The sequence below is a fragment of the Monodon monoceros genome, unplaced genomic scaffold, assembly GCF_005190385.1.
Source record: "Monodon monoceros isolate NGI ecotype Baffin Bay Population unplaced genomic scaffold, NGI_Narwhal_1 Super_Scaffold_17, whole genome shotgun sequence".
In the NCBI taxonomy this organism is placed as follows: Eukaryota; Metazoa; Chordata; class Mammalia; order Artiodactyla; family Monodontidae; genus Monodon; species Monodon monoceros.
The window spans coordinates 14,180,745-14,202,128 of record NW_021703773.1 but is presented as its reverse complement, the minus strand read 5'-3'; the positions used below and the strand labels follow the sequence as shown (position 1 = coordinate 14,202,128).

At 42.6% G+C, this 21,384-nt stretch overlaps 1 protein-coding gene across 4 annotated transcripts in view; it reads left to right on the top strand.

Moving 5' to 3' along the window:
• Nucleotides 1-21,384, top strand: part of DLC1 (DLC1 Rho GTPase activating protein) — a 401,847-nt gene that overhangs the window by 344,956 nt on the left and 35,507 nt on the right. The window contains exon 1 of one of the 4 annotated variants that reach the window (XM_029226252.1): nucleotides 11,759-12,049. The exons of the other annotated variants lie outside the window; for them this stretch is intronic. Within the exon in view, the coding sequence (XP_029082085.1) occupies nucleotides 12,013-12,049 (37 nt within the window). The 5' untranslated portion in view covers nucleotides 11,759-12,012. Of the gene's footprint in view, nucleotides 1-11,758; nucleotides 12,050-21,384 lie in introns of those variants that run through there. 4 annotated transcript variants of the gene reach the window in all.

The window sequence follows — 21,384 nt, the reverse complement described above, 5'->3', positions numbered from 1 at the left end:
GAAAATGTTTTTTATCTTCATTCTTAAAAGATTGTTTTTCTGGGCACATACTTCAAAGTTAACTTCTCTCTCTCTTTCTCGCTGTGTGTTTCTCACCTTGAACATATTCCAGTGTTCTCTGACTTGCATTTTTGCTGTCGTGAAGTATGCCATCAACCTAATTGCCATTTTCTGTAGGTGACCTCTCTTTTCTCTCAAGTGCTTTTAAGATTGCTTCTTCTTATACTATTCTGTAGGTTCACTAAATGGTGTCTGGGTGTGGATTTCTTTCTATTTATTCTGCTTGGTATACTGTGTGCCTCCTGTGCTTATGAATTCATGTCTTTCATCAGTCCTGAAAAATCCTCAGTCACTATGAACTCAGACATTGCCTCTGTGCTCCATTCTCTATATTCACTTCTTCTGGGACACCAAAACACTTATGTGTGACCTTATCATTTGATATTCCATGTTCACCTAAAGCCTCTTTTATATTTTTTAATAGGCTTTATATTTTCCAGCAGATGTAGGGTCACAATAAAATTGAGAGGAAGGGGAAGAGATTTCTCATATAACTCCAACCCCTCCCCACATGTATAGCCTCCCCCTTTATCCACACCCTTCACCAGAGTGGTACCTTTATTGCAACTGATGAACCTACACTGACACATCATTATCACCCAGTGTCCATAGTTAACATTGGGGTTCACTCTCGGTGTTGTACATACCATGGGTTTAGACAAATATTTGATGATATGTATCCACCATTATAGTATCAAACAGAGTAGTTTTATCGCCCTAAAAGTCTTCTATACTTCACCTGCTCATTCCTCCCTCCCTTCTATCCCCTGGCAACTACTGATCTTTTTACTGTTTTCATAGTTTTGCATTTTCCAGAATGTAAAATAGTTGGGCTATAAAAGGGAAAAAACATGTTTGGGAGGTGGGAGAAGGAAGGTGAGAGAAGAAAAAGATAAGAAGAAAATACAACAAAATATCTTGCTCAGTTACTGAATGTTATGGGAAATGAAATTTATATTTAAGAGTACTATGCAAATAAAGAGTATTGTTACATACCAAACAGATTAGATAACGGCTCAGATGTAGCAGGTTGTAGTGCATAAAAACAAGACAGCCAGCACACGCATTGTCATCTTTTTATTTGTTTGGTAGTTGTTTTAAAACTGTTTGTGTCACTGTGAGGAAAGGCATGGGTCCAAAATATTCTATCAGTAATAGTTTGGGATGGTGGTTTTGTATTCTTTTATAATAATCACAATAGGTTTCTTGGAAGGGAGAATAACTTTAGAAGAGTGACTAAGTGTATGAAAAGTGGAAAATTACTCTTAGTGAAAAGTGTGAAAGAAATCACACAAATAGAAACATTCCATTTAAAACTCCGGGTGGGGGACTTCCCTGGTGGTCCAGTGGTAGAGAATCCGCCTTACAACGCAGGGGATGCGTGTTTGATCCCTGGTCAGGGAACTAAGATCCCACATGCCATGGGGCAATTAAGCCCACGCATCACAACTACTGATTTCGCGTTCCTCAACTAGAGAGCCTGTGTGTGCCACAAACTACAGCACCCACGCACCCTGGAGCCCGTGTGCCGCAACCTAAGATCCCACGTACCTCAACGAAGATCCTGATTGCTGCAACTAAGACCCGACGCAGCCAAAAATAAAACTAAAGTAAAATCAATAAATAATAAATCTTAAAAAAAAAAAAAATAAAAACCTGGATGGGAAGATTAAAATCAAAATATGATTGGCAAATTAGAGCAATGACACAGAAGAAACGGAAAAGGAAGAGGTCGTTTTTAAGAAGGTCATTTGGGTGCAGCGCCTTGAAAGTCTACCAAACTAAACTGCATGGCCTGAATTTCATGAGCAAGTATAGGGACCACACCACATACCTCTTGAGGCCTCAGTGATAGTCAAGAGAGTTGTCCAAGAAAGAGAAAAGCTTTACTTCTGGATTTCCGAGAACAGGCAGGCGGATTCTTAACCATTGCTCCACCGGGGAAGTCCCAGAAATTATCATTCTAATTTTTTTAAATTAGAGAAACCAGCTCTCATGGGAAAAGAGTTCTAACACAGCAGATGCAGCCCTGGGATTTGCATCTCAGTCTGCTCAGTGGGGCACCATCTCAGTCTGCTCGGTGGGGCACCATGTTCTGTTTTGTTATTATTATTATTTTATTTTATTTTTGTGGTACGCGGGCCTCTCACTGCCGTGGCCTCTCCTGTTGCAGAGCACAGGCTCCGGACGCGCAGGCTCAGTGGCCATGGCTCACGGGGCCAGCCGCTCTGCGGCATGTGGGATCCTTCCGGACCGGGGCACGAACCCATGTCCCCTGCATCGGCAGGCGGACTCCCGACCACTGCGCCACCAGGGAAGCCCACCGTGTTCTGTTTTGAATTGGTATGAGGCATGGTGGCCGACAGAGTGGATGCTTCTTCCTTTCCACCATTTTTTTTAATTAGTAGAGTTTTTGAAGGTTGGATATGTTAGAGCCCTATACAAGGAAATGAATGTGAATATAAGTTCAGGTTTACACTGTAAATCAGGACAAACGAGAACCTATAGATGGCTGAGGGGACCGGAGAGAACATCTGGTCCAATCCCCTCATTTTACGTTCTAGGAAAGGCGAGACCTGAAATCCTGCTCCAAGCTCACATAGTTTGACTTTAAAGCCCTGGTCATGATTATCATAGCAGAGGGACCCAGATTCAAGTCCTTGCTTCCTCAGTTATTAGCAGTGTGAAATCAAGCAAGCTACTAAGTAACCTCTCTGAGTTAAATACCTTACCTGTGATAATGTTTACCTCCAAATTATATTATGTCTTCAATCTAAAATCCTTAGCTAAATGATCCAGTATCCTTGTTTTGTCATATAAATTATATCTATTTTTATTTATATGTAATAAAGTATAATACTGATATATCATATATATCTAATATATCTAATTTTAAAAATAAACCAAGGAACAAGCGATATTATTATGTGAGCAACTCAAGGTCACTGATAGTATGTGTGACCAGGTCAGGAACATGATTTATATCAGCATTCTTTCTTCTACACATGCATGGACTTACGGACCCTCAAAGATTCATTTTTCTAACTCAGACCCGGAAAACTCAGTTATGAAATTCACCTTTATTATACGTTTGTTTTGTCAACCCATCAAAAAGATAACAATAATCAGCACAGAAGTAGCTGTGAGTCCAACAGTAGAATATTTGTACAGGAGAGCCAAGCTACTCTGTCTTCTGATAAATCTTCAATCGCCAGTCTTTCACACGTCATGATTCTTATTGCCAGGGCTATTTTTAAAATGTCTAAGTTGGTGCCTTGCAGTTCCCCCCAGTACAGCTTAATTCAGCTGAATCCATGAGAGGTAATTGACGGAATTAGTTATTCATGAAAAGCCAAGCTTGACAACTTACTGTGGCTTCATTCTCCTGTTGGCCATTAAAGTAAGTTGATGATCTGAAGCTGTGTGGGGGTTTCCAGAAATAACACTATAATGGCCAACATGCTGTATTAGCAGCTGAGAAAGAGAATTGTTTATTATTTTTCAGGCAGTTGCCCAAACCCATGCCATAGTATTTTTATTTTAGGACCCAATCTGCTATGAAGAAAAGCAACACATTACAACTCAAGTGAACACAAAACATCTCCTTAGTAAAAACAAACTCATGAGTGATTTCACACAGATTTTCAAAACTATGGAAACTCAATGCCCCTAGGTCTCCAACTTTTACACTGACCCTGCCAGCCTTTTGCAATCTTTACGGAGGGCTTACTCTATATACGGCACCTGTATGTGATGCCAGAGTAGATAGAAAAATCAAATAAGACACCTAGAATATTTCTTTGAGTAAATAATGAAACCTATAACTAAAGCAAAAAATCCTACCTGTTAAGTGACCTTGTTTTGCAAATTGATTTTTTGTCTTAGCATTTTTGGCTTCAAACCACATAGAGAAAACTACCAAGTTAATCATTAAAAAAAACAAATAAGATCTTTGAATTTTGTTTGAATCTTGTTAATTTTTTAATATCATAAATAAACAAGCTTAAAAGGCAGATAACAAACTAGTAAAAATATTTTTATAATAAATGACAAATGGTTAATATTGCTAAGAAAAGACAAAATGCTTCATCAAAAAAATGCTATGAGATTAAATAGGCAAATCCTAAAATTACCACTGGTTAATAAATATGAAAATACTCAACCAGTATAACAAAAGGAATGGACACAAAAGGACAAATACTGTATGATTCCAGTTATATGAGATACATAGAATAGTTAAATTCCTAGAGACAGCAAGAAGAACAGTGGTTACCAGGGGCTGGGGAAGAGAAGAATAGGGAATTATTATTAAATAGAAACAGAGCTTCAGCTGGGGAAGATGAAAAAGTTTTGGAGATGGATAGTGGTGATAGCTACACGATGGTATAAATGTACTTAATGCCATTGAAATGTACACATAAAAATGATTAAAATAAATTTATCCCATTTAGTATTCAAACATAGACTTAAACAATAATGAGATAATATATTTTTGCTTATTAAATTAGCAAAATAAATGGAAATTATAATGCTGGCAATACTTAACATGAAGAGAAATAGGTACATTCAAACACTGGTAAAAATGTAAAATAGGTAATTACTTTCTAGTTCAGAAATATATATCAAATGTCCTAATACCCTTTGACCTCTTAAGTCAAAGTAAGTGAATTTGCCTAAGGAAATTATCATTCTTTTTTTTTTAATTTCTTTTTAAAATGTATTTATTTTTGGCTGTGTTGGGTCTTCACTGCTGCGCGCGGGCTTTCTCTAGTTGCAGTGAGCGGGTGCTACTCTTTGTTGCGTTGCACAGGCTTCTCATTGTGGTGGCTTCTCTTGCTGCAGAGCACGGGCTCTAGGCACGCAGGCTTCAGTAGTTGTGGCACGCGGGCTTCAGTAGTTGTGGCGTGCAGGCTCAGTAGTTGTGGCGCACGTGCTTAGTTGCTCTACGGCATGTGGGATCTTCCTGGAACAGGGCTTGAACCCGTGTTCCCTGCATTGGCAGGCGGATTCTTAACCACTGCGCCACCTGGGAAGTCCCGGAAATTACCTTTCTTGCTCTTTAAAATTTATTATACAAGGATGTTCACTAAAGGAAAAATGGTGAAAAATTTAAAGTTCAACATTTAACTTATTTGTTGCGTATCCATAAGAAGGTATCTGAAGCACTATAAAAACCTCTATTCTTCAATACAGCAATATTTTAAGTGCAATAAAATATTACAAACAATATATTCTATGATCCCAATGCTGTACAATAAAAGTATCTGTCCTAAAAAACGGACTGAGGGCTTCCCTGGTGACGCAGTGGTTAAGAATCCTCCTACCAATGCAGGGGACACGGATTCGAGCCCTGGTCTGGTAAGATCCCACATGCTGCTGGAGCAACTAAGCCCGTGCGCCACAGCTACTGAGCCTGCGTTCTAGAGCTGGCGAGCCACAACTACTGAGCCTGCGTGCCACAACTACTAAAGCCCGCGTGCCTAGAGACCGTGCTCCACAACGAGAAAAAAGCCACTGCAATGAGAAGCCCGCGCACCGCAATAAAGAGTAGCCCCCGCTCGCCACAACTAGAGAAAGCCCGTGTGCGGCAACGAAGACCCAACGCAGCCAAAAATAAATAAATAAATTTATTTATTTACTTTTTAAAAAAAGACTGAGAAGAGAGACATAAAAATGTAAATCATCTGCAGTTGTCTCTGGTAGTGTGATTATGAGTTTTGTTTCTTTCTTTATACTTTCCCTACTTCCTAAACTTTTTAACAATAAATATTTTATAATCATAAAAGTTAAATAATAAGAAAGCAAAATATTAAATATTATTAGTTCTTATAAAATAATGTTGTCCATCCTCAGCTTTCAATAAATTATGTGCTACAGACTAAAATAAAAAAACTGTACAATTGAGGATAATGTCAGAATAAACAAAGAATCAAAAGCATGCCATTAAAATTGACTAATTCAGTGGGAAAGTAGCCCAGTTTCTTTTGTGGATTCAAAAAGGATCGCGATTTTTACTTTTCTCTGACCTGACATTTGTGTTGTCAGAAGCCACTTGAAAGACTCAGAGCAGTCCTTGGTGAAGCTCAGATGGCAGTTGGAGGTGGCAGAGGCACTGACTAGGTGTCCTGGGGTCCCTTCTCTTTCATTTTGAGCTGTGAAGCCTTGGGCTGATCAGCTATCTAAGCTATTAAATGAAATAGCCTTTCAAAGGAGATTCTACTGTAAATATTGTAATTATCTCAGGAAAGCATGCCCACTGATTTACCAAATCAGGATTATGTCCGACCCACCAGTGAACTATGACAGAACTGTATCTATTTCTACTTTCTACCTAAGAGCTTTCTTCTCCAAGCCCTCTTTTTATATTCTTTTTTTTTGTCATTTGCCGAAGTTTTTTTTTTTTAATTGAGATATAATTGACATATAACATTACATTCGTTTCAGGTGTAAAACGTAACGATTCAATATATGTATATATTGCAAAATGATCACCACAGTAAGTCTAGAATAAGTCTAATTAACATCCATCACCACACATCATTGCAAAAAATTTTCTTTCTTATGGTTAGAGCTTTTAAGATCTACCCTCTTAGCAACTTTCAAATATGCAATACGGTGTTATTAACTATAGTTACTATGCTCTACATGACATCCCAGGATTTATTTATTCCTGTTCAATTTTGTTTCATCAGCACACTGCCTTTCTAGGATTTAATAAATTGTTGTTGAATGATAAAAGTTCTGTGCCAGGCTAGATCGTATTTGGGGCTTAAGTGATTATTCAGAAAGTAGATTTATATCACATTTATGCAGGAACAAGGGACTCCCCGCTCTGAACTAAAACTATCACTGACAGATTAAGTTAACCTTCCCCATATTTTTAACTTCACTTGTTCAAAAGATGTACTCAAAAAAAGGTCTGACTGAATAAGAGAGCTATTCTAGGTAGAATTAAAAGAAGGCTAATTTATCTCACCTCCTAAACCCTTGCTTTTTCTCCTCTTTCACCATCCTACACCCCTGGCATCTGGGTTTCAGATATTTTTGAAAAGGCTAAATACCAGGGTAGATGGTGGGGAAAGAACCCAGACTTGGTTCATGGAAGCTTAACCATAAATGAATGTTTTAAGCACAACCATTAAATTTCAAATTTAATTATTTCTCTGAATTGGATACTGTTTACAAATTATTTTAACAACTTTCTACTATTTGTCATATTTCCTTCGAACATTACAAATAAAAACTATTTTCTGCACTCATTTCACAATGCTCCATTGAACACAAATTATATTACATTTTCCAAGCATCAGCCTTTTAGTTCCTATGGGAGAGAAATAAATTTCCAAAGAGATTGCTTGGCTCCTATCACTAGAGCAGAGGTTTAAACTAGTTGCCCCAGGGCTAAATGAAGCCCAAAGTTGAAATTACTTGGCATGTGTTTCAATTTTTTTTTAATTAGTGCCAGCATCTAAAAACTGGGACGTGTGGTATAAAAATTTAGAAATCTATGGACTCTTGAAAAACAATCTCTAAACCCAGAACAATGGGTTGCTGTGTTAACACAGCCAACAACCAAGTGAGCCTGAGTGGCAGTGCTTCTTGGAGGGCTTCTGGGTTCCTCACTTTTCACCATCCCACTGTGACTTGCTTCCCTCACCAGCATTACCTGCCTGAGTGCCTGTAGACACCTAAGTTTTATTCTTTTTTCTTTAATGGAAAAAATGTGGGAAAAAATGCAAGAGGACAAATGCCCTTGGACAATATCAATGATATCTAATAGTAATCATTAAAATAGAGTAGGAACCAGAGAGTAGCCCACTTAGCCACTCAGCCTTCTGTCATGCAGCTTAGGAGTTCGCTCTGTGATTTTTGTGGCCTTGGTAATACAACACTTGAATGTGGAAACATCCATGTAGATGACAGGGCACAGCTATCCCTGTGAATAGCTTCCTGAAACTGATGCTCCAACTGAGAACAGCATGGCAGGAAGTGAACAGCAGCAGCGCAGGTCCTCATGTCAAAGCTTTTTCTGTTGTTTGTTTTAACCTCCATTGAGAGCAAATACTTAACAGCAGCAACAACGGTAGCAACAAAACTTGGTGTAATTTGTGACGGCTTTTTATTCTCATGTATTGAAGGGGTACCAGAAGACCATATATACTGCAGGCTGGGAAATGTGCTACATTAATCTCTGCCTCTTACAGTCCAGTGTTTCAATACCCAAATCTCATGTCATGCATCAGCTAACAAACCCAGTCTAATGGCATCTTCCAATGACAGACAAATGACACCATGGGTGATGAGTTGAAGGTTACGTGGAGAGGAAGGACTCTGCTCTGTCCTGGGGACCCTCTTTCATCTGGAAAGGACCACTGTTTAACTCTTAATGACTTTTCACTTCTTCCTTCCCCCAGTTTGTAAAGGCTCCTCAGATTCACAAAGGTCGAAGTCAAGGTCTTGTTTTGTTTTCATCTTCTCCTAGATGATTATTTAAATACTAATTGCATGGCTTAGTTTGATGTGCACACTTAGTAATATATAATAATAATGTCTAGCCTTGTCGAGTGCTTATTATGTGCCAAGCACTAATGTTCATGAGCTTTTTCAATCCTCATTAAAAACCTCATGAGATATGCACTGTTTAAACCTCTTTTTTCAAAGATGAAGAAACCGAAGCTTGGGAGGCTAAATAATATACTCATCACACAGCTGATAAGTGGCCTGTTCCAAAAGTCCTGCTTTCAACCATATTCTACAAGTGTAGCAGTTTTCAAAATGTAGCATGTCCATTTCTAACAGGAGTAAGAATTTAAAAAATAAAATTTGGGATTTGGCCCAGGTCACAGGCTGTGTCAATAAACCAAAGAATGGAAGAAAATGATGAGATTCAGGGAAGGTCAAATGCAGACCAATGCATCACCAAGGAAAATGTGTCGGGAATTATTAATACTACTAGGTGATGAGCAATCCATATCTCACAAACCTCCAGAGAGAGGGAATGAAATGAGAGAAGATCCAGAGGAGACAACATCAGTGATCAAGGAAAAAGGAATGAGGTTTGAACAAGAAGAGACAAAAAGATTAGCAGGTTCTATTCTGGAAAGATGAATACTTAGTGGCAGGTGGTACATCAATATTGCACAGACTCCTAGAAACCCAATTCACTTAAAACACAACTTCAGGGCTTCCCTGGTAGCGCAGTGGTTGAGAGTCCGCCTGCCAATGCAGGGGACACGGGTTCGTGCCCCGGTCCGGGAAGATCCCACATGCCGCAGAGCAGCTGGGCCTGTGAGCCATGGCCGCTGAGCCTGCGCGTCCGGAGCCTGTGCTTCGCAGCGGGAGAGGCCACAACAGTGAGAGGCCCGCATACCGCAAAAAAAAAAACACAACTTCACCCAGCTAATAATACATATTAAGAATTTATTCTGAGAATTGATATGCTTTGGAGGAGATGCTTAGAATATCTATAACTTTGAGGTTTGGATTGTTAATAAATAAGGGAAGTTAGTGTATAAGAGAAGTTTAGGTGGTATACTCCTATTTCCTAAGTTCGAAGTACGCACTGCAGCCTGAATGAAGATTTCAAAATGCAAATCTGATCCTGGGATGCCTTCTTCCTTTACAGTGGCTTCTCACTGTTTATTGCTGTTAAGGATTTTTAAAACTCCTCAACACAGTCATGCAGGGAATTGAAAGTTCTTGCCGTTACTTTTCCAGTATCCCCTGAATCACATTCCCCCTTGCTGGCAACTGTGGGTGTTTTTTTTTGTTTGTTTTGTTTTGCGGTACGCGGGCCTCTCACTGTTGTGGCCTCTCCCGTTGCAGAGCACAGGCTCCGGACGCACAGGCTCAGCGGCCATGGCTCATGGGCCCAGCCGCTCCGCGGCATGTGGGATCTTCCCGGACTGGGGCACGAACCCATGTCCCCTGCATCAGCAGGCAGACTCTCAACCACTGTGCCACCAGGGAAGCCCACTGTGGGTGTTTTGACAGTTCCTCCAGCTTACGAATTTCAGAGGGAAGCTCCCTCTTCTTGTCTTTCTGGGTCAGGTCAGGTCCCCACTTCCTGGGGCCCTCACAGCACCTCTTTTTCATAAGCCCCTGTTGCTTCCTCAGCAGATTAAACTCTGAGCAGGCAGAGGTGGGCCTGCCCTTGCTTATTTTGGTGTCCCCAGCAGTTCTAAGTAGGTAAAAGCCCTGGAAATACCTGTGAAGTAAAGGAAGCCCTTGCTCTCCAGAGATGCCACTCTTCAGAGCCCAATTCTGGTTTGGGTAAATTAGGAAGTCAGTGGTGAAATGAGTGTTTTTATTTTGTTTTTGAAAAAATGGGGTGGAAAAGAGTCTAGCATATGTCAACTAAGACACAGCTATGAAATCAATACATTTTAAACTATAGAGACTAAATTCTCCCATTTGTATTTAACCCCACTTAAAAAGACTCTGCTCCAAGCTTCCATATCCCCGACCCTTTATATATCTCCATCTAAGACACTATATATATTTCACTTATTTGTTTATTGTGCATCTTCCCCACTAGGAAGTAAACTCCAGAAGGGAAGGGATGTTTATATTTTTTGTTCCCTGCTATATCTCCAGAGCCTAGAACAGTGTTTGGCACACAGTAAATAAATGCTCTGGATATATTTGTTGAATGAATGAGTTTAGGTTAGTAGTTTTCTTTGCGCAGCGGTAATAGGCAGAAAGCATCAATTAGCCCCAAAGGAAATTTTCATGCAATCCTGGTCTGAGTTTTTAAAAATCTTACAAAGATTATAGTCAATTGTGATCTTTTAAAATGAGGCTTCCTTTTATATCAGGGGTCCTCAAATTAAAGTGCACCAGAATCACCTGAGGGCTTGTAAAAAATGCAGGTTCTCAACATCAGAGATTCTAATTCTGCAGTCTAGAGTCCACTCAACCAGTTCCAGGAGCTGCACTGGGTTGTGGCCCAAGGGCCTTGGTTTGGAAAACACTGGTTCTGACTGCACACTGCAGAGTCAGCACGTGCTGAGTATAAGTTGTCCCTCTCTACCACAGTGTCAGTTATTTACTTTTGCTCTGTACCCCTGTGCACCTTAGCAATGAATGATGAATGTCCCAGGGACAGGTCCTCTTCTCCCCATTTTACACATGGTGAAACACTGACTCACCCCTACCTCCCCACTTCGCCTCCGTTCCCAGGAATTTATGCGGTTCCCATCAGGAGGAAAGGCAGAATAACAGAGGTTAAAAAAAAAAAAAAGTGTGCAAAGCTACCAAGAAAAAGATGAGGGGGAAAGTGCGTGGTGTCCCAGCGTGGAGCCCAGACCTCCCCAGCAAGTAAATGCCTCCTGGGTCCAGCCTTTGTCTTGCCAATAGTTGGGAGAATTTTAGGGGCTTCCCCCGGCAGACTCGCAGGCCGGAGGAAAGCATTCCAGACCTTGGCGGAGGAGGAGCGGGGCCAGGGAACTGCCTGAGGCGGCGGCGGGCAAGCCGGGCCGCAGGGAGGAGGGGAGGGGAGGTGTCTGAACTCGAGGTGGGGCGGGGCCGGGAGAGCGGGGTGGGGCCTGAGGCCTGAGAGAGGCTGCTGCTGGCTACCCTGGCAGCGGGGAGGCGACGCGCAGGGCCTGGTCCCTCCACTCAGGGGTGGGCGCTGCGGGAGGGCGCGGCCGGCTGGCTACGCGGGAGGCAGAGCGCTCCAGCGGCTAGTGCGAGGGCGCTTCGCTCTGGTCCTGGCCATGGCCGTACTCCCGGGAAGCCAGCGCTCCCGGGCTCCTCGCCCAGCTCCCTGAGCGCTCTCCCTTTTCGATCTCGGGCAGACACCAAGTTCTTTCCGGAGTGGCGAGTAAGGATGCGCTGAGGACCGCTGGGTCGCGCGTCTCGGGTGCCGCCGTGGGTCCGGGCGCCGGAGCCGAGCTGCGTGGGGCTGCCTCGATTTCCCCACTGCGCGCCCGCCGTCCCCCGCCGCACTTGATGTGCAGAGAGAAGCCGGACACCATGATCCTAACACGTAAGCTAGACTTGTGCCTTGCCGTCAGGCCGGCCGCAAGAGCCAGCTGCGGAGGGGACCCGCCGCGGAGGAAATGTCACCCTGCCTTGTCAAGTCGGTGCCTGACGTTCTGTGCTTTTGCAGCGCTTTCCGAGGAGGCTCGGAACCGAGTCGCCCGAGTTTCTTGGAGTGGAGGAGGTGGAGTGTGGGGAAAACAAGGGTCGTAGTTCGGGGAGGGAGGTCTTAATCTCGGGTAATGCCCCCTGGGGGCCGCGGGCTGGCACGCCCGGTGGGCCCCGGGAAGGGCTGCGGGCTGGAAGGCGACCGTGACTGATGAAGTGAAACCCACAATAACTTCCCGCCCGGGCTGGGGGCGCAGGGCCGGTCCGGGGTCGCAGGACCCGTTGGCTTCCTGCCCAGCTGCGCTGGCGGCCCTTCTGTTCTTTTCTAAATCCCAGGCGGTGGCCTCTGGCTCTGAGGGTCGCGGCGCGATCTTCTTTCTACTCTCTTCCCTTCGAGGACCGTTCCGGGCTCGGTACTTGCTGTCCTTCACCATACAAGTCCAAAATCAACGTTGACTCTCTTGAGAATCTTATTTAGGGATGTTTAGACCGTAGTGACCCTTGGAAAGTTTTCTTTTTAACTACTTTAAAGTAAATTCACCAAAAAATTGTTTTAATTTCCAGCCGTCTTTGTTCAAGTATTTTAGACGCTGGAAAATAACTCAGGCTTAGCCAGGAAAGTCTCACTTTGGTGGCTGCCGGCCTCTGGAGAATGTTGGAGGTGTTTAGCCAGTCCAACATGTGGGGCGCCTGCTGGAAGGCTATGCCTTCACGTGCTGGGGCGTTGGATTGGGTTTCCTAAAATGCCCCATGGAGACGCCCACGCCCTTGGCTCCGGAGGAGGCGCCCGCGCGCCGAGAGTCGCGGGGCCGGCGAAAGGAAGGAAGCGCACCGCGCGATCCGGCTTTTTCCGTAGCGAGGCGACGGCCTTTTGGACTCCTACCCCCCTCTGTGTCCCTGTCCCCACCTCCAGCGTCGCGGGCCGAGCCTTTGATCCTTCGAGAGGAGTTACACCTCTGGCCACGGCAAACCGACGCCGCCACGTGTAACTTACTGTCTCCGCGCTACTTCCCCAGCGCACAGCCCCTGTCTCGAGGGGAGTCAGAGCGAGCCCGGAGTGAGGCCGGCGGGGTGGGAATCCTGGGTCTGCAGCCTGCTTGCTGGGCGAATCTGGGAATTGACAGGACCTCTCTGTACCTCCTTCATCTGCAACATGGGGGTAATAACTGTGTTTACTGCGTGGGGAGGTGTTGAGGATCAAACGAGCTAATACAAGGGCTTAGCCCAGTGTCTGGGACTGATGTTCAGTACCCAATTTATGCTAATTAGTGTAGAAGTAAACCCCTGCATATAGTCATTAATCTGTACTGTGGAGAAGAAAACCTTTCCTCATGCTTGCGTTGACTGAGTCATTTTACACTCAACTTGGTTAGCAAATGGGTACATTCTTAGGATTCAGAAGCTGCCTCAGTGATTGCCGGTGAGATGGAGGAATGCAGTCCAGGCAGAGCCATCCGTTATGCAAAGATGCGTGAAGGCGGAATATATGACGCATTTGGATGGAAAAAAATCACAGCTATGGAGAAGGCAGAATACTGAGTCTCAAATTACTTTTTTTTTTTTTTTTTTTTGCAAAACTCTGTTTGCTGAAGGGATGAGGGAAAATAATAGCCCAGCAGAACTCTGGATGTAAATCTATCAGCAGCTCCAAGAGGTTGACTAATTCAGCATCCATCTGGACTGCAGGCTGGTCCTCCGCAGAGATAATTTGCTGAGCATAAGTGTGGAATTAATGGAGGCACCCAGTGCCATCTTGGCTTGCAGCCTGCAGCAGATGGTCCGAAGGGTGCCCCGTAAGTCAACAGCCCCCCTAATAGAACTAAAGTCCTGGGAAATGAGTGTCAAATAGTTAGCAGATGTGCATTCAGACGTTATTTCGAGACGTTTTCTGAGAAAATGTTGGCGATTGTGTGTATTAATTTTTATTGTGGCCTGCCAGATTTACAGCGTGGTCCAATCCTAGGTGCATATTTTTTTCATTAGCACTACTGTTCAGAGTTTAAAATGAAGCACAGCACACTTTCTCTCCCAGCTGTTTTTAAAAGTTTGCTTTTGACAAAACCAGATTTTATTTTATTTCAAGCCACCTTACACCAGGGGGCCGCAACCCCGGGCCCGCGGACCCATACCAGTCCGTGGCCTGTTAGGAACCTGGCCGCACAGCAGGAGGTGAGTGGTTGGGGAGCCGAGCGAAGCTGCGTCTGCTTCCGCCCATCGCTCCTCATCACTCGCGTTACTGCCGGAACCATCCCCCCACCCCGGTCTGTGGAAAAATTGCCTTCCACGAAACCGGTCGTGGTGCCAAAACGGTTGGGGACCGCTGCCTTACACCAAACTTAATGGAAGCTCAAGAAAGGGGGCTGACTTGGTTTCCCTACTCCACAGAATGAGATTAAGTAGCTTCCAACTTGATCTTTCCCAAGAGTGGATGAGAAACGTCATTTCAGTGACTTACTTATGTATTAACTTCCTAATTGTGGATCTTATGAGAAACACCATTTACCTCCTTAAAGAATGAAAATGTTACACTGTTAAGCAATTAACTATGGCTAAGTGAAGGCGGTGCTCCAAGTTTTAATACACTGGACTAATCAAAGGATTTTCCTATAGTTTTGGAGCAAAGGTTCTGAGAGACCGGATGCCCCTTTAAAGCTAAAGCCTTTTTTTCTTTATTTTGTTATTGTTCTATATTGTAGTTCAAAAACCAAAGACCAAGCGAAGTTTAAGGGTGTTTTTACATTAAAGGGGGATGTTTGGTTGCTTCTGGAAAATATACCAGATTAATAGAAAAGCTTGTTATGATTAAACAATTTATCCCTGTGAAGTGGGTGAAAAATGTAGATAGTACTTAAACTCTTCCTTGTAAAACTAGTGTGGGGCTTTAAAGAGGGTATGGGAGGCCCCAGTGACATGCCTTGCAATCAGAAGCTTGGTGGGATTCCAAGAGGTGGTTTTAAATACAAAAATAAGTACTTGGGTTTCCCTTGGTGTCCCCATGGAGATTTTAAGCCATGATGCAACGTTCAAATGAGAGTGGTATTTTTATGACTTAGGTGGGTAAATATGCAATTTGAAAATATTCAGGGGAGGGTGATTTGGTTCAGAAGAATGGGGGCATCCAAAGTACAGTGGGTGAAGTGAATCGTACTTTTCTGAAGAGAGCCTTGTGCTGGACAGGATGGTCCAGTATTGTAAACACGCGTTTCTCATGCTTAGCTCTCCTTCCTAGCAACAGGAAGACGGAAATGAGGCCATGCAAAAAAAAAAAAAAAAAAAAAAAGACCCTGAAGGTTCCAGACAATACTTGACCCACCCTAGCATTCACCCTGTACAACTAGAGGACTTGCAAAAGTAAAAATAACTTCAGATGTTTCCCCTTCCTCCCTGGACATTGCCAAATCGCTAAAGACCGAATTCTCAGTGCTTTAGAACATTATAGCACAAGCTGGCCCGTGGTGCAACTGTCAGGGAGGCTCACGTCATGCCAAGCCTGTTGAAATTATAAAGCAGACCCGGGGAGAAGGGTGATTTTCATTTTTAAAGTTGGCTTAGTCTAATGCTTAGAATTATATGAGTTAGAATCCAGTGGAGGAGAGAGAATTTAATTTCTAAACTTAGTCATTTCTCTTGAGTTTCTCTGAGTGTTCATTTTAGCTGGGTTTACCTCTAAGATACTTACTTTGGCATTGGGGGCTACAACACAAAGGAGTAATCTATACAGCGTTCAAGACATCAAAAATTGTCCTCGTTGCTGGTGGTCAGGGAGAACTTATACTCAACCATAAAGTGTAAATATCCAGCACTGTGTCCTAAAAAGCACAGTCCCAAGTGCCTCTTTTCCATGGCTGTGAAATTAGGAGGAAAATGCTTTTCTGCAGTGGATTTTCACAATTGTCTGTGTATCTGATTGTGTGGCCATTGTGTAGGGAGGAGTTCCGGGACTTGACGGTAATTCTTACTCTTTTAAGAAGGACAGTGCTATAGGGTTAAAATATGTTTTATAGGAATGGATGGCTGGAGTGAGTACAATCAGTGGTGTTTTCTTGTCGCCTCAAATTAGTCAGAAATCTCATTAATGTAAAAGGGGTAAGATTCCCAGATGAGAAAGGCTCTTCCTGTCTGTTTGTACTTTTCCTTGTGGGAGCCTGTGTTGTTGTTAAGGATTATCATGATCAATGATAAGTAGGGTGTAGTCCTGCTGGAGCTTCTTTAATTAGGTCTACTGTGTCTTAACATTTTTTTCACTAGCTATTCCCTTCTTGCCATCATAATTAACAATGGGTAGGAAGAAAGTCTTGAGTTTTTAGCCCATATGTATATAGATAGATAGATAGATACACACACACACATATATATATTTTATAGTCTCATAAACAATAGTCATCCTTCTCTAGTGTGGATATTCCTTTTTAATTTTTATTAAAAATCCACAGACTTTTGACAGAATAGTAATAACATTATAGAAGCTAAAATTTATTGTGAAGTTTGCTTTCATTGTCACATGTAATCTTCACGGCAACCTCACAAAGTAGATATAATTATTCTCATTTTACAGATGAGGAATCTGAAGCTCGGGGGAGCTAAATACCTTGCCTGAGATCACCTACTGTACATGATAGCTAGGATTTCATCCAGGTGTGTGTGGCTGTAGATTCCAATTATGGACATATATTTGGCAGGAGTTGATTCAATTGAGGAAACAATATTCGGTGGCCAAATAGAACCTTGCAATTACTTTGCAGTTTCCTAGGGGGCTTGTGCTGGTAGGTAGAGAGCTGAAATGTTAGGGTCCCAGGTTGACAAATGAGTGGTTTCTGCGTCCTGTCTCAGGGGCCTCATGAATGGAGAACTCGAGCCTCTGTCTTTAATATTTGGGGAAGGGGGTTGGGATACCATTTTCTAGGCCCTATTGACTGTACTGAACAGTGCTTTCTTCAGTGAAAGTATTCCAAAATAATATTTCTAAGGGAAAGTTTTCTCCCAGCTGTCACTGAAAACATTTTGAATGGCATCTTGAAAAGGCCTACCTACCAGGAAATAGTGTTCTTGGGCACCAAGAGGTAAAATATTATTCCTCACTGAAGTCAAGCCAACACACAATGGGAATCATTCTCTCTAATCCTTCATCCTTGTTTTTGAAAATGCTGCTACTAGAGTGAGTTTCATAGTGGAAAGTAAGCTTCTTTTCTGTCCACACATACCTCAACTTGATGGCCTTCTCACGTCTTACCCCCTCCCACCTCCAGGAGAAAAATCAAAGGCGAACTGAAGGCTGAGGTCAGTGCATGGAGTCCTCAGATGCCTTTGACACCTCCCATCCACATTTTGTTCTCTTCCCTGCCCCACCTCTGAGTGTCCTGTGGAGAGGGCTGGAGGCTGCTTCCTGCAGCTCGACAGAAAGGCGCCTTCCTCCTCCTTGTAGGAGTCTCTAGAGGATGTCTGAGGGACAAAAGTTTTCCACACCCTGAGTTTGTAGCATTTCCCAGGCTGCAGCACTTAGGAAGCCAGAGAGGAAGGGACCTGGGAGGTGCAGTCCAGCCTTGCTATGCCCGTTGTCACACTCAGGTGACGAAGTAGATAGAAGATGCAGAAGTTCTGAAATCATCTTCACCTGCCCTCCTGAGTTTGGAGAAATCATCAACTCATAAAAGGACATCTCCTCACAACTCCCCTTTTCAAACTGTGTGGCACCAAAAAGGGATCTTGTATTGTGCTTATGCATTTGTAAAAGTCATTCCATGTGAAATTACAGAACTTTGCAAAGGCAGCCTGGAAAAACATTGCCTCTTCCCTACTGGGGGCAGCTGAGTTGCCTGGACGTTCAATGACTAGTCCAAGGTCATATGTGAGTTGAATGGAACTTCAGACCCCTTCCTGCCCCCATGTGTAAACAAAACAGGGAAACAACAAAATAAGGATCTTAATGTGTTTGTAGGAAAAATGTATGTTATAAAACCAGTAATGTTCTTAAACTAAACAGATGGACCTGAGTCACATTTTGACCAGTAGATTTTGTGTGTTTGGGGGGCTGGGTGTCATGAGCGATTTTGATGAAAATAATTCTTTAGCTCACCTAGAAAACAGTAATACTTATTTTTCTTACACCTTTCGCACAAAACTGAGAAAGTCACGTTGAACACAGGCATACCTTGGAGGTATTGCAGGTTCGGTTCCAGACCACAAGAGGAAAGCAAGTCACACGAACTTTTTCGGTTTCCCATTGCATATAAAAGTGATGTTTGGGGCTTCCCTGGTGGCGCAGTGGTTGAGAGTCTGCCTGCCGATGCAGGGGACACGGGTTCGTGCCCTGGTCCGGGAGGATCCCACGTGCCACGGAGCAGCTAGGCTCATGAGCCATGGCCTCTGGGCCTGCGCGTCCGGAGCCTGTGCTCCGCAACAGGAGAGGCCACAACAGTGAGAGGCCCGCATACCGCAAAAAAAAAAAGTGATGTTTATGTTATACTGTAGTCTGTTGAGTGTGCAATAACATTATGTCTAAACATAATGCTGTTTAGCATTTTTCCAACAGCATTTTTTAATGCTGTTGGAAAAGTGGCCCCAATAATAGACTTGATCAACACAGGGTTGCCAGAAACCTTCCATTTGTAAAAACTGCAGTATCTACAAAGTACAGTAAAATGAGATCTGCCTGTAGTGTTTCCTGTTTGAGGTTAGACATAGGAGTGGCTAAAAGCTGCTTGTATTAACCAGTATCTGCCATGTTTTTATTTTCATTGGTCTTTGATAAGGCAACTTGATGTTTCATTCAATTCTAGATCTTTTTTCTCTGTCAGGATGCACTGAAATATGAGTGAGCAGTTTCTTTAGAATCTCTCACTATTCTCTTTATTTCTAACTTAAGGTTTTCGTAACACTACAATTTGCACAATATTTTCTCTCTCCTGTGCTATAACTCTGTAGAACCTAGGGAAAAAGCCAAAGATTGGGGAGGGGTTGTTTAGTAGAATAAGCTTTGCTAACATATGTAAAAGAAAGACTTGATGAGCCTGTCAGTCTTTAATGGTGAAGATAGGGAGGTAGTTGTTATTTTAGGTTTGTGACCAGGTATTTTTGCCTTGAAAAATAAGTTTAAAAGGAAGTGGATTATATAATCGTAAACCATGTACTTCACTTAATGAAAAAAATGAGGCTCAGAAAAATAAGGCCCTTAAAGTTGGTTTAAAATGGTTTCCTTTCTTGAAATTATGTTCTTAATCTACCCAATTACCATCTTTAAAGGACTTAGTATTTAAAGAGCTATTTCAAATCACTTTTCTTAGTAATGCATGGTTTGAAATGCATAAATATTTGATGCAAAATACTAGAAGTGTGTGTGTGTGTGTGTGTGTGTAAATGGAAGGTATTTTTGCCCCACCCCAGATTGAAATGAAGTAGAAAGATGTGATGATGCAGTATCCATTTCCTTAATAGTTTATTTTCATTTCAGTTTGACTGTTTTGTGTTGGGTAGTAAGTGCCAATTTTTGATTCATTGGGAGATGTTTTCTGTTCCTGGAAATAACTAGATCAACTCACGCCTGGAGTGCCTGAAGGCGCCTGGTCATGCCTGGGCTTAAACGAATACAGAGCTGTTTGCCTTTGCAAGGGAAGGGCATATATTTTTTGATATGAGCTACTTGCTTTTTCCCCGGTTTGTGTGTTAAAAACTGTGTTTTGCAAACACTTGACCTAAATGATCCCCAAAGGGGATTTCAATTCATTTAACTCTGCATTGCTAGAGTGTGGCCTCCTGTGCAGAATCTCAGGTGTAGGTTTGCCTTGTGTGTCCCAAGGTTTCCATTTTTCGAAGCAGAGCCATTTATTAAGTTGTCATCACATCATTGGGGGAAATAGGTCCTTTTTTCCCCCTTTATGTTATTTCTAGGAATGTTCTTCACTAGAAAGCAACATATCTGCCTCCAAATCTCAAGCAGGAGGGGGGAAAAAAACTTAAAAAGAGAACTCCCTCAAAACTCCCAGTTCTTACTTGTACTGGAGAACAGTCTAGTGATTTAAAAGTGAGGGTGATCTTTGTAGGCAAGACTGCAGTGTGCAGAAAGTTCTCTAAACAGGAGTGAGGCCTGGGTGGCTCTGGACCTTAAGCAAATTACCTAAACTTTGGACCAGCTTCCTCATTTGTAAAGAGAAAACATGAAAAGTTCCAAGATGCTTTCCAGCCCCCCAATTCACTGGTTAGGTAGATGCCAGGATGGTGCTATTAACTGAAACACAAATGTACAGGGTCAATAAGCAAAGTAAAACTCAAAGTTTTCTATGGGTTGAAGTGTTTTCTTCCTATAAAGACTAATTTTAGTTTGAGGGTTGTAGATATACATAAGCAAAAACACCTAGGGTTTTGAATTCTCTGTAATATGAACATTGGCTTCATAGGACAAATAAAGAAATTGATCTATTAAGAAGCAAATTAGATACTTCAGCAATAAACCAGTAAATTTACAAAATTGGAGAACTCAGAGTAGTTACTATTGATCTAACTTTTTGAAGGAAGAAGGATGTCTCCATGTAATTGATGATAAATCTGGAAAATTAACAGAAATGGAACCTAGTCTAAAGGTTGTCTTAGAGAGCAAGGGAAATGGGCATAAAGGAATTCTTAGAGTCAGAAACAGGGAATTTACGAAGCCTATAGCAATCCCACATTTTACAGATGAGGAAACCGGTCCAGAGAGATTATTTTCTTAAGGCTGCTTAACTAAGCAATGGATTCTTTCCTGGACCTATTTTCCTGAGCTGTTACAGGTCGTACTTTGCCCCCTTTCTGTGATGGATTATTAGAAGGAACTTGGGAAACTCAGATGCAAAGCTCTTTTACATCTGAGGAAATAGTGTTGGTTGCTCATTGGGTAACCAGGCTAAGGAGATGCTTATATCTGCTCTGTGGCATAACCTGCTTTCCACTGCATGCCTCCCCTTCCTTTGTTCTCTGTTACAGTAAATTGAGACTACGTACCATTCCTTCACACACACCTGTGTTTTGCCAGCTCTCCGCTTAGCTTATTCTCTTTTATTCCAAATCTCCTCTCCTGCAATCCAATCTTATATAAAATATCATAAGGCCTCTTTAAATAGAGGCTGAGCATTAAAATGAGTGCCCAAGCAGCCCCCTCCCTCTCTCCCTCTCCCACCTCTGAATTCATACGTGTCTTTGTCACATCACAATCTCCTCTGTACTATACAGAAGTGTTTTAGTTTGCTATTTTCTTTTTCTTTCTTT